The 14,097-nt window shown below is 46.6% G+C and overlaps 1 protein-coding gene across 1 annotated transcript in view; it reads left to right on the top strand.

The window, feature by feature from the left end:
• LOC115457899 (zinc finger protein 239-like) overlaps positions 1-13,754 on the top strand; it is a 65,133-nt gene extending 51,379 nt beyond the window's left edge. Inside the window, exon 3 of the mRNA XM_030187581.1 lies at positions 9,592-13,754. Within this exon, the coding sequence (XP_030043441.1) occupies positions 9,592-10,577 (986 nt within the window). The 3' untranslated portion in view covers positions 10,578-13,754. The remainder of the gene's footprint in view (positions 1-9,591) is intronic.
• Positions 13,755-14,097: the final 343 nt, after the last annotated feature.

Below are 14,097 nucleotides of genomic sequence, written 5' to 3'. Positions count from 1 at the left end.
CACAGCCTGGATGTTGAGGGCGTAGACTTCACTGCGTTGGGTCTGTCTGAGGGTGTCTCCCGGGTCTTGCTTGCCTCTAGGAAGGATTCCACTAAAAAGAGTTACTTTTTCAAGTGGAGGAGGTTTGTCGTGTGGTGTGAGAGCAAGGCCCTAGAACCTCGTTCTTGCCCTGCACAGAACCTGCTTGAATACCTTCTGCACTTATCGGAGTCTGGCCTCAAGACCAACTCAGTAAGGAATCACCTTAGTGCGATTAGTGCTTACCATTATCGTGTGGAAGGTAAAGCCATCTCTGGAGAGCCTTTAGTAGTTCGATTCATGAGAGGCTTGCTTTTGTCAAAGCCCCCTATCAAGCCTCCTACAGTGTCATGGGATCTCAACGTCGTCCTCACTCAGCTGATGAAACCTCCTTTTGAGCCACTGAATACCTGCCATCTGAAGTACTTGACCTGGAAGGTCATTTTCTTGGTGGCAGTTACTTCAGCTCGTAGGGTCAGTGAGCTTCAAGCCCTAGTAGCTCATGCTCCATATACCAAATTTCATCACAACAGAGTAGTGCTCCGCACCCACCCAAAGTTCCTGCCGAAGGTGGTGTCGGAGTTCCATCTTAACCAGTCAATTGTCTTGCCAACATTCTTCCCCAGGCCGCATACCCGCCCTGCTGAACGTCAGTTGCACACATTGGACTGCAAGAGAGCATTGGCCTTCTACTTGGAGCGGACGCAGCCCAACAGACAGTCCGCCCAATTGTTTATTTCTTTCGACCCTAACAGGCTAGGGGTCGCTGTCGGGAAACGCACCATCTCTAATTGGCTAGCAGATTGCATTTCCTTCACTTACGCCCAGGCTGGGCTGACTCTTGAGGGTCATGTCACGGCTCATAGTGTTAGAGCCATGGCAGCGTCGGTGGCCCACTTGAAGTCAGCCACTATTGAAGAGATTTGCAAGGCTGCGACGTGGTCATCTGTCCACACATTCACATCACATTACTGCCTCCAGCAGGATACCCGACGCGACAGTCGGTTCGGGCAGTCGGTGCTGCAGAATCTGTTTGGGGTGTAAATCCAACTCCACCCTCCAGGACCCGAATTTATTCTGGTCAGGCTGCACTCTCAGTTAGTTGTTCTTCGTAGGTCAATTCCTGTTGTACCCTCGCCGTTGCGAGGTTCAATTGACCTGGGTTCTTGTTTTGAGTGAGCCTGAGAGCTAGGGATACCCCAGTCGTGAGAACAAGCAGCCTGCTTGTCCTCGGAGAAAGGGTATGATACATACCTGTAGCAGTTGTTCTCCGAGGACAGCAGGCTGATTGTTCTCACCTACCCTCCCTCCTCCCCTTTGGAGTTGTGTGTTTCATCTTTTGCTAGTTATTCAACTGGCGGGAGCGGTCGCGCACGGGCGGGAAGACGGCCGCGCATGCGCGGTGGGCGTGCCCTGCGTGTCGACCGTCCCGCGAAGCTTTTTCCGGTTGGTGGGGGCTGCCGCGGACGTCACCCAGTCGTGAGAACAATCAGCCTGCTGTCCTCGGAGAACAACTGCTACAGGTATGTATCATACCCTATATATTGAACAGAATCATAGTAACATTGTAACATAGTAGATGACGGCAGAAAAAGACCTGCACGGTCCATCCAGTCTGCCCAACAAGATAACTCATATTTGCTGCTTTTTGTGTATACCCTACTTTGATTTGTACCTGTGCTCTTCAGGGCACAGACCGTATAAGTCTGCCCAGAACTATCCCCGCCTCCCAACCACCAGCCCCTCCTCCCAACCACCGGCTCTGGCACAGACCGTATAAGTCTGCCCAGCACTATCCTCACCTCCCAACCACCAGCCCTGCCTCCCAACCACCAACTCTGGCACAGACCGTACAAGTCTGTCCAGCACTATCCCCGCCTCCCAACCAACAGTCCCGCTTCCCACCACCGGCTCTGGCACAGACCGTATAAGTCTGCCCAGCACTATCCCCGCCTCCCAACCACCAGCCCCGCCTCCCGATCTTGACTAAGCTCCTGAGGATCCATTTCTTCGGCACAGGATTCCTTTATGCTTATCCCACGCATGTTTGAATTCCGTTACCGTTTTCATTTCCACCACCTCCCGCGGGAGGGCATTCCAAGCATCCACTACTCCCTCCGTGAAAAAATACTTCCTGACATTTTTCTTGAGTCTGCCCCCCTTCAATCTCATTTCATGTCCTCTCGTTCTACCATCTTCCCATCTCCGGAAAAGGTTCGTTTGCGGATTAATACCTTTCAAATATTTGAACGTCTGTATCATATCACCCCTGTTTCTCCTTTCCTCCAGAGTATACATGTTTAGTTCAGCAGCACCGATCCTTGAGGCACACCACTACTCACCTTTCCCTCCTCCGAACGAATTCCATTCTCCATCACCCTCTGGCTTCTGTCCGTCAACCAGTTCCTAATCCAGTTCACCACTTCGGGTCCTATCTTCAGTTCATCCAGTTTATTTAAGAGCCTCCTGTGGGGAACCGTGTCAAAAGCTTTGCTGAAATCGAAGTAGATTACGTCTATAGCTCGTACCTGATTCAATTCTCCTGTCACCCAATCAAAGAATTCAATGAGATTCGTTTGGCACGATTTCCCTTTGGTAAAGCCATGTTGTCTCGGATCTTGCAACTTATTGGCTTCCAGGAAATTCACTATCCTTTCCTTCAGCATCGCTTCCATTATTTTTCCAATAATCGAAGTGAGGCTTACCGGCCTGTAGTTTCCAGCTTCTTCTCTATCACCACTTTTGTGAAGAGGGACCACCTCCGCCGTTCTCCAATCCCTCGGAACCTCTCCCGTCTGCAAGGATATATTAAACAAATCTTTAAGAGGACCCACCAGAACCTCTCCGAGTTCCCTCAATATCCTGGGGTGGATCCCTGGTTGAAATGTGATTTACTGCAGATATAGTGCTCTTGCTTAGCAAATAACATAATCATTCTCCTATTCTTCTTTTCAGTCGTGGTATCTGAGCCACATTAGCAAAGGAGTTTGGTGATGTCGCAGAAAAAAAGTGCAGAGGCCGCCAAACTAATTTTAGGACGCTGAGAAGTAGACAGGCTCTTTCCCGCATTACCTGGCTCTGGCAATTACTGCGTTGGAGAGTATGCAGGGTCTGGTGTAGAGAGTTGTATGGAGACAGAAAATTTAACCCTCCACCCATCCACAAAATGTTTTGCCAGCTGGATAGCATGAAAGAGTAGCAAGGTGGGGGTGGGGGACTACTGTGCAGTATTATAAAATTTTCTGTTAAGTTAGGCAGGTGATCAGTAAAATCAGCTGGGGGTGTCTCTATTTCCACTGTGAGACCATTCCATTCACCAACCTTTCTGTATCACATCCTTTGCTGATACAGCCTTTTCAAAAATTTCAACTTTTCCTGTTCTCTGGTTGTCAGGATCAGTGAACCCTTGTGCTGATTCCAGAATAGGAGCAGCAGTTGAAAAGCCCCATTCTTCACCTGCAACGACTGCTGTTCCACAGCGGTTGAGCCCCTGGGTGCAGGCAGCTGACAGAACTTAGATGGAGGATGGGGCAGGAACAAGATGCAGGCTCCGGACAAGGATTGGTGGCAGACAGTGTCGAATTCCAGGCTTAGGGTTCAGGCAGGCAGCAGACAGAAGACAGCGTCAAGTTTCAGGTGTAAGTTCAGGCAAGTTGCAGACAGAAGGCAGCATCTGATTCCAGGCATAAGGTCTAGGCAGGCGGCAGATAGAAGACAGCGTCAAGATTCAGGCGTAGTCCAGGCAGGGTCGGATTCCAGGCGTATGGTCCAGTCAGTCGGCAGACAGAAGGCAGCGTCAGATTCCAGGCAGGTTGTAGACAGAAGACATCAGATTCCAGGTGTAAGGTCTAGGCAAGTGGCAGACAGAAAGCAACGTCAAGTTTCAGGCGTAGGTCCAGGCAGGTGGCAGACAGAAGGCAGCTTCGGATTCCAGACGTAAGGTCCAAGAAGATGGTAGACTGAAGGTACTTGAGAGCTCTAGGGAATGCTCTAGCTGCAAACAAGGCATAGCTGAGGCACTGGATAGTAGTCCGGCTCCTCCTTAAGAGGTGGGGGCGTCTGATGTCAGGAGGACGTCCACACTCTGGAGGAGTAATCAAGAGGAGAAGCCGGCGCTGTATTAAGCTGTGGCGGCCATCCACGCCGCCGCGCAGGCTGCTGGGAATGCGGCTGTGGCCGCGCGAGAGAGGGCAGAGCAGAATGCCTTGGAGATGTGGCAAAACGCTGTGGCGGCCACCCACGTTGTCGGCCAATGGGAGGAGCAAGAGTGGAGCAATGTGGCAGCTAGCCAGACCGCCGCACCGAAAACTAACCTGCCTTGCCGGTGGTAAGTCGTGACACTGGTATTGCAGCACATTTCAAATGAGACTGTTTTTCTCAGTATACCAGAGTACATCAAAAGTAGATACAGCAAGTCATAATGCTTCCCAGATATCAAATAAACTTGTGATTAAAGTCATTTCCTAAGGACATATTCAGGCTTGCATATTCTCACACATGGGTACTACTACTACTAGACGTATGCAGCACTGTACACTTGAACATGAAGAGACAGTCACTGCTCAACAGAGCTTACAATCTAATTAGGACAGATGACAAACAGGACAAATAAGGGATAAGGAAATTACTAAGGTGGGGATGATAAAATAAGGGTACTGAACAAGTGAGTAAGGGTTAGGAGTTAAAAGAGGTGGGTAGCGTCCAATCCGCGTTGTCCGGTCTGGCATTTATGCCAAAGTAAAAACAAAAAAAAAACCCAGAGCTCCTCAGTTTTGTTTTCTCCGTGTGAAGAGAGGCTGCGTTCTACCAGTGCTCTTTACACGTTCGGTTTTCGGAGCTTTTGAGTGCCTTCTGCTTGTTTTTCTTGTTTTTATTCTCTCTCTTTCATCTTAGTTTTCTTTTTGACCCATGTTTGTTAACTTTATTTTTTGATTTGGGCTGCCTTTAGGCCCCGACTCCGGTCAGGAACCCTTTTTTTGTGTGTGTGTGCCTTTTTCCCTTTTTCAGGCACCATCAAGCCATTTGATTTGGCCAGCAAATTCTTCCCATCCATGTCCATGAAGATTCCTAGTGGCTTCAAGCGTTGTACTCGGTGCAACCGGACCATCTCGGGAAAATACATCCATTCTTGGTGTCTGGGGCCCTGCTGTCTTCATATGAAGAAGAGGAGCCAGGTCCGGATCCTTATCAGCATCGAGGTCTGAGGTGTCGGTATTGATCTTGAGTGTTTCACTGGGAGTATCGGTTAACATGGCTGCCTCGAGACCTTAGGACACTGGGAACAGTGTGTCTTGAGGCCTCCTGCTACGCAGGCCCACTGGGACTATCTATTGTCAGACCCGACCTCGAGGCAACGTGAGGATTCAACCTTGTCTGCACTGAGGAGCATGGGTGATGAGCATCGGGCGAAGGCCAAGATGCACCATCATCGATCTCCCTCATTACACGGTGCCGGGAGCTCCGGGGCTTCGAGGGATACAGCACCTGAGAAGCGTCGGCGCCGGGAGGACCACTCTCCCTCCGTTTAAGAGGTGCCAATATGCTTGTCTCCAAGCAGCTGAGATCCTGTTTCCATATCAACCTCAGCAGTTCTGCAGCCTGGCATTTAGGCCTTGCTCCCTGAGCTGCTGGATGGCCTTATGCAGCGGTGTGCGCCTGTATCGGGGGTGCTTGTGCCTACCATACCTCCCGCTGTGGCCCCGTTCCAGACTACTTGCTGGTTGGGGGGAGGTTAAAATTTTTTCACCAAAGGTGGCCTCTCATAACCTCCGACCGGTGGGTTCTTCAACTAGTCCGTCTCGGATACATCCTCAATTTGCATTCCAAACCTCCAAATTGCCCACCAAGAACTCATTTGTTCAGCTCTCAGCACAAGCAGGTACTTGCAGAGGAACTCTCTGCCATGTTGAAGGCCCATGCAGTCGAACCCGTTCCACCAGGGGAAGAAGGGCAGGGATTCTACAGGTACTTACTTGTGCAAAAGAAAACGGGGAGGGGGGGGAGGTGCATCCCATCCTATCCTAGACCTAAGGGCCCTGAACAAATTTCTAGTTGAAGAAAAGTTCCGGATGCTTTCCCTGGGCACCCTTCTCCCAGTAATTCAGGAAAAATAATTGGCTATGCTCTCTGGACTAAAAGGATGCATACACATATCCCAATACTTCTTGCTTACCAGAAGTATCTTTGATTTCGGCTGGGAACAAATCACTTTCAATACCGTGTGTTACTTTTTGACCTTGCGTCAGCTCCCAGGGTCTTCACCAAGTGTCTAGAATCGTCACGCAGACTGGGATGTGCTCCCATATCTTGATGATTGGCTGGTGAAGAGCAGAGAATGGTGCTTGGGAGTCCATGCGGATGAGCTACTAGAGTTCATTTGAAATTACCCCAAGTCCCATCTCCACCTTGTATAAAGATAGGAATTCATAGGAGCCTTGCTCGACTCGCAGAATGTTCATGCCTACCTCTCGGAGGCCAGAGCAGACAATCTTGTCTTGCTAGCCTCTAAGGTTCGAACCTCTCGACAGGTCACAGCTTGACAGATGTTGAGCTTGCTGGGCCACAAGGCTTCCACAGTGTATGTTACACCCAAGCTCAATGGACTCTAGCTTCTCAGTGGTATCAAGCCTCGGGAAGTCTAAAAGATGTCATCTAAGTGTCCCCAGAGCTTGCTTGCTCTCTTCAATGGTAGACAATTCGATCCAATTTGCCTCTGGGACTTCCATTTCAAATTCCTCAGCCGCAAAAAGTGTTGCTGTCAGATGCATCTCTCCTGGGATGAGGAGCTCATGTAGATGGGCTCAAGGAACTTGGTCCCTCCAGGAAACAAATCTTCAAATCAACCTCCTGGAGCTTCAAGCAGTCTGGAACGCTCTAAAGGCTTTCAGAGATCCGCTGTCCCATCAAATCATTCTCATTCAAACAGATAATCAGGTTGCAATCAGCAAGCACGGGGGCACCAGATCACACCCTGTGTGTCAGGAGGCTGTCCAGATGTGGCATTGGGCTCGCCTGCATGTCATGTTTCTCCAAGCCACTTATCTGGCGGATGCAAACAACACCCTGGCCAACAGACTGAGCAGGCTAATGCAATTGCACGAGTGGTCTCTTCACATAGGCATAGCCTGCAAGATCTTCTGAGCATGGGGCACCCCCTCGGTAGATCTTTTTGCCACTCAGATCAACCACAAGGTCCCTCAGTTCTGTACCAGGCTTCAGGCCCTCAGCAGACTAGTGTCTCCTGTATGCTTATCCTCTAGTAGGAAAGACTTTGTTGAAACTCAAGCAAGACCACGGAACTATGATTCTGATTGCACCTTACTGGCCGAGGCAGATTTGGTTCCCTCTTCTTCTGGAATTATCCTCTGAAGAACTGTGGAGATCGGAGTACCTCATCACTTAGAACGAGGGGTTGCTTCTTCATCCCAACCTCCAGTCTCTGGCTCTCACAGCTTGGATGTTGAGAGCTTGTCTCCCAGGTCTTGGTGGCTTCCAGGAAAGATTCCATTAAGAGGTGTTACTCTTTTAAATGGAGGAGGTTTGCTGTCTGGTGTGAGAGCTAGATCCCCTTACTTGTCCTACATAGATCCTGCTTCAATACCTTCTACACTTGTCTATCTGGTCTCAAGACCAACTCGGTAAGGGTTCGCCTTAGTGCTTATCGATGTGTAGAAGGTAAGCCCATATATGGACAGCCTTTAGTTGTTCGCTTCATGAAAGGTTTGCTTTCGTTAAAGCCCCCTGTTGAACCTCCACCAGTGTCATGGGATCTCTATGTTGTTCTCACCCAGCTGATGAAAGCTCCTTTTCAGCCACTGATTTCCTGTCCTCTGAAGTACTTGACCTGGAAGGTCATTTTCTTGGTAGCTGTTACTTCAGCTCGTAGTGTCAGTGAGCTTCAGGCCTTAGTAGTGGATGCACCTTATACTAAGTTTCATCACAACAGAGCAGTCCTCTGCATGCACCCTAAGTCCCTACCGAAGGTGGTGTTGGAGTTCCATCTGAACCAGTTAATTATCTTGCCAACATTTTTTCCCCCAACCTCATACCCATCCTGGTGAAAGCAGCTTGCACACTTGGACTACAAGGCCCCACAGATAGTTCGCCCAGCTTTTTGTTTCTTTTTATCCCAACAGGATGGGGGTCGCCATCGGGAAACCCACCATCTCAATTTGGCTGGCAGATTGCATTTCCTTCACTTATTCCCGTGCTGGCCTTGGAGGGTCATGTCAAGGCTCATAATGTCAGAGCCAGGGCTGCCTCTGTAGCCCACTTGAGCTCTGCCTCCATTGAAGAAATTTGCAAGGCTGTACCGTGGTCTTCAGTCCACACATTCACATCTCACTACTGACTTGAGCAGGATACCCGACACAACAGTTGTTTTGGGCAGTCAATGTTGCAGAATCTGTTTGGGGTCTAGAATCCAACTCTACCCTCCTAGACCCGTTTTATTCTGTTCTCCAGGCTGCACCCTCCTTCAGATTATATATAGTTTCAGGTTAATCTATCAATAGAAATCAAACAAAATAAAACATGGAAAAGAAAATAAGATGATACCTTTTTTATTGGACATAACTTAATACATTTCTTGATTAGCTTTCGAAGGTTGCCCTTCTTCCTCAGATCGGAAATAAGCAAATGTGCTAGCTGACCGTGTATATAAGTGAAAAAACATTCAAGCATTACTATGACAGTCTGACAGGGTGGGAGGTATCATCTTATTTTCTTTTCCATGTTTTATTTTGTTTGATTTCTATTGATAACCTTAAGAGTGGACTAACATGGCTACCACACTCCTCTACTTAAGGTTAATCTATGTAATGTCCTTGCTGTTGTGAGACCCAGTTGACCAATGCTTGTTGTTTTGGGTGAGCCTGGATGCTAGGGATTCCCCATGTGTGAGAATCTGTTTTTTTACTGTGGCATAAATGCCAGACCGGACGATGCAGATCAGCATCTACCCATGTTTGAGAATATGAAGCATGCTGTCCTCGGAGAATATCTGCTATAGGTATCTTTGCTTTAATTGCTTTGAATATTGGAAGCAACACTGTTAGCATGGCAATCACACACTCTAAACTGACTGATATGTATAGGCGATGATGACCAAAATTATATTTCTCTCTCACAAACACACACATATGTATATGAAACATGACTAGATGGATCTTTCATATGGGATCAGCATATATATTATCAAAAATAACCAAACATTGAATGTGGGTATTATTTTTCCTACTTTTATGTTTCTCAAGGACAGAAAGAGCACCATTTTATTCTAGAGTCTCAAATGTTTTTCTTGAGAAACTGCACTTATTTGCTTTTTTGATGTATTCCACAGTGTTCAAGTTGCTGTGGTCCTATTGTAATGTGCCCTTTTGAGACATGTAACCAAAGTCACCTCATGTCACTTAATAGTGTTTCTGCTGGAGACTGTAGATGGAGATCTATCCTAGCTGTGTGTAATGTTGATGGACCAAGCCTTCCTTTATTGCAATGGAAAGGTAAGGATTTTAAAAATGGTCTTCATTATAAGCCTGCAAAATTGACTACGGTTTTATTTTAATCCAACAGGCCACAACGCTGTTATGTTAAATGAAGATAATCAAGAACCCAGAGAACTTTCTGAAATCTATCATCCATCAGCAGAAAGAAAACCAAAGGAATGTGAACAGCAGCATCAACTCAAAGGAAAGACAAGGGTGCCAGTACAACAGACACCTGGGAAATGCATTAATTCTTCAGGTGGACTTGGGAAACCAGCATATCCCACTGTTCAAGAGAAGGGCGACATTGGGCAAACACCCTATATACTTACAGAATTGGTAAATGAGCAAGAAAACAACAAACGACAGGAACTCTATATATGTAGTGAATGTGGAAAGAGCTTCAATACACAATCAAATCTAATTGCCCATGTAAGTGTGCACACTGGAGTGAAACCATTTAAATGTTCTCAGTGTGAGAAAAGCTTCACTAGAAATGCGAACCTCCAAAAGCATGAGAGATCTCACACTGGAGAGCGACCATATAAATGTACTGTGTGTGGGAAAGGCTTCAATCAGTCATCCCATCTTATCATACACCATAGAACACATACCGGGAAGAAACCCTACAAATGTGCAGAGTGTGGAAAAAGTTTCAGCCAGTCATCACATCTTGTTACACACCAGAGAACACATACTGGTACAAGACCATACAAGTGTACTGAATGTGAGAGAAGCTTTTGTAGTGGCGCAAACCTTGTGCAACACTTGCGAATTCATACTGGTGAAAGGCCATACCACTGTGCTGGCTGTGAGAAAAGCTTCAGCAAAAGCTCAACACTTACTGAGCATCAGCGAATCCACACTGGTGAAAAACCATTTAAGTGCCCCTATTGTGAGAAGAGCTTTAGACAGATATCAAGTCTTACCACACACCAAAGACTTCATACAGCAGAAAAACCATACAAATGTAGTGACTGTGAGAAATGTTTTAGGCAGAAGCGAGACCTTGTGAGACACATGCCAGTCCATCTCACAAAGCCGGGTGAAATTATCTATATGAAAGATGAGTAGGAAACGCAAAGAAATCTAGCATCCACATTCAAAATAAATACTTGGCTCTTGATTAAGAACAGGAATGAACAATAAAACTTCACTGCAGGTGTGCATATTTTAGGTTTTTAAAGGCGCCCAGCTGGAAAGATGCTTTGGAACTTGGTACCAATTGTTTCCACAATGATGTCTCCTCCAATAAGCAAGGTAGCTGGATGGACTGCTGTGGTCCTTTGATGCTGTGCCCTAGTGGACCTTGCAAGCCTCCTTATAATTCCTTCTCTCTTGCCTAGTGCCGTTTGTTTTCCAACCCAGCCTATCCGTCCTTCCCTCCTTATCCCTTATCCTATAGCTAGCCTGTATATTTTCCCCCATTTCTAGTCCTGTGACAGCTTGTCCCACCTCTTTGCTTGTCTTTCTGCTATCTCAAGGGTATTTCCTGTATTGTCTTCTTTTGCCCTATATATTTTTTCCTTTTCTCACCTCTACCCCACCTGTATTTCTATTTTTTACTTCTCTTGCCATTCCTAGGACAGAGTGAACAGTAGCTACTGTACAGAGGAGGGAAGAGGCCTGCTGGAAAGAGGAATAGGAGACACATTGGTAGACAGTGATGAAAATAGAATGGTGGCAGAAACTTGGGGAAAGTATTTTAATTTTTATGGGTGACACTGGTTGAAAGGAGAAACTGGTAGGCTTTGAGCATTAAGTTGCAAGTATAAAGAAACAGGAGAGGTAGACTGGAGGAAGGAGTCAAGACAGGTGCTGTGGTAGGAAGTAGTGAAAGAGCTGTGCTAGGCACCAGTGGGATGAGAAGAGTGTCACTGGGTAGGGTAGTAACCGTGTGCAAATAGAAAGAGCAGCAGTGGTGGCGGTGAAATGTCTATCTTTGTTATTATGGTTATTACTTCACATGTCCTACATTATCCTGAAAACAAGCTCACTTAGCCATATTTGATATACTGCTCTTGATGTGGAGGATTGACAACTGAGAGGGGAGTGTAGAGAGTAATGGGTGGAAGCTCCAGCAGAGGGGTGGGTCTTCCTTTTCCCTTTTCTGCTTGTCCAAAATTACAGAGAAGGGATCAAATGGGGAAGGTCTAAGGGGCGTCTCCATTAAAGGGTCCTTTTACAAAGGTGCATAGCGATTTTAGCGCCTGTGTTAACTATGCATGCACTAAATGTTAGAGTTGCCTGTATATTCCAGTGGGCATCTCTAGCATTCAGTGCACCTTTGTAAAAGACCCCCTAAATGCAGAAGAGGCAGCATGCATGCCTCTCTTCTCTTGTTCTTAGGTGACTGATGCCCAAAGAAACTCACCAGGTAATACTGAATCTTCACCAACTTTGTGGTAATTTTCATACTCCCTGATGTTAAGTGCTTCTTTCTTCTTGTTTTATTGAATAAGGAAGGGAGAGAGCAGGGGCAATGCCTATGTATTCTTTTGGCTGCTATGGACTTTTTGCCTGTTTTTCCGGGCCAAAGCACCCATATTTCTTGTATCCTTATGGCTAATGGTGGAAGCCCAAGAGACAGTGATTGTACAGTCTCGAGTATCTAATGTAAACAGGACTGAGCCTTTGTCAAATAAGTGAAAAGTCAGATAATACAGAAAACAATGGTAATCTGTTAAAAAATGCACAGAAAACATACTTTATGCATACAGAACATCATATATTTAAAATACAGTATTTAATAACTTGTGAAGCTGGAAAACAGGAAAAGAACGTGCGCGCTCCTTAATGACAACTTGATGTCAAGGGGAGGGATGGGGGGGGGGGGGGGGGAATCTGTTGGATAAGCCAGATGGTTGGATTAGCCAAGATCAGATAATCGAGACTGTACTGTAGTTATGTTAGTGAAGAAATGAATTATAGAAGCCCCATTATGGGCAGGAACAGGGGTGGGGTCATCACTTGCTGCAGCAGTGCCTGGTGTTGCGGAAGTGCAACTGGGACAACAGGAGCACCTAGTTGGAGTTCTGACCCTGGACATCATCGGTGCCAGCTGCACCAACAACCTTTAGAGGCACTTATTAGCCCTTTCTGGGCACAGTCAGTGAGCATGCCATGCCTGGTGAAATTTTCTTCTGCCATAAGAAATAAAGCTTCTGTTCACCTGTTCTCATCCCATGCAAAGCACCATCCATGCCTGCCTGCAGAATGATGTGATGTGTTTGGTTAGAGACAGGATAGGTGATGATATCATCCCTAAACAGCTTAAGCAGGGTGTACAGGAAAAGGTTTTGCTAGTTATAGAGAACCACTCATTCTTGCTCCTCAAGACGTTGCAGATGGTGAAAGAGTCTGAACTACACGACCTTTCTTTAGGGCTCTATTGATAGCTATGAGAGAGCTATAACAAGTGTGCTGCTCTCTATTGCTTTAGCTTTCACTATGGTGTATACAGTTTGTGTTTCATGCCATCAAACTCCCAGCAGCTAAGGCCGTGCCTACCCCCCAAAGTAGAGGCACCAGAGAGAACCAGGTGAGTGACAGCCACAAACTGCTATGAGACATTGTGCCCATGTTTCCTGGGAGGCAGTGCTGGGCCTTCCCTCTCTTGAGAACCTTTTTCTGGAGAACATAGGGTTCCCTACCCCAGTGGTGAAGCTTGGAGGGGTTTCGTTGAACTGTGCACCCTTGGTAGGTTTATAGCAGACAACAAGTAGGCCTCTTTAGAAACTTCTATTCTTAGAGTTAAGAACAACCTTTTTTTTTCTTAAGCTCATATGAAGAGTTTCTCTGGCAACCTGAAGGAAAGCTTGGTATCTGTATGTCTTTCTGAAAGTCACCAAATCCATGAGCTCCTCCCTAAGGAGCTTCTGCGCTGATACAGTGAGGAAAGCAGTTTTATCGCAGGAGGGTCTCAGGTGGTGTTTGTCAGTGTTGTAGATCACTAGACGTGTACTTGAAAGATGTAAACACAGAGGACCCAGTAGCAGCTGCAGAATCAATGAGTTCTTCCATGGTTCTTAGACTCACCATAGCAAAATAAGGCATCTGGAACAGTATTTGCCTGATTAAGGGGCTTATTTTTGAAACAGAAAAATGTCCACGAAGCGGCAGATGGACTTTTTTTTTTTTTTTAAATACCAAAACGTCCAAATTGCTATTTTTGAAACTCATTTTTAAGACATTTCCATATGCAGTTTTCTATGCAGGGAGCAGGATTTGGGCGTTCCCGGATCTTAGACTTTTTTTTTTCTACCATAATGAAACAAAGCAAAAACATCCAGGGTTAAAAGTTAAATGTTTTGGTCTAGACCTGTTTTAATCATGACTAAGCCACAAAAAGGTGCTTAAATGACCCAGTGACTACTGGGGGGGGGGGGATTAAGGCATTATACCCCACCTTACTCCCCCAGTGGTCACTGATTCCCCTCCCCCCCCCCCCAAGATGTGAAAGAAACAATACATACCAGCCTTTATGACAGCTTCAGATGTTATGACTAGTCCTGTTAGAGCAGCAAGCAGTGGTTTGGTGCAGTGCACAATAGAGAAGGGAACCCAGGCCCATATCCACACTTGTGGTGGAAAG

The sequence above is a fragment of the Microcaecilia unicolor genome, chromosome 14 (assembly GCF_901765095.1).
Source record: "Microcaecilia unicolor chromosome 14, aMicUni1.1, whole genome shotgun sequence".
NCBI lineage: Eukaryota > Metazoa > Chordata > Amphibia > Gymnophiona > Siphonopidae > Microcaecilia > Microcaecilia unicolor.
This window is presented reverse-complemented; position numbering and strand designations above follow the sequence as displayed.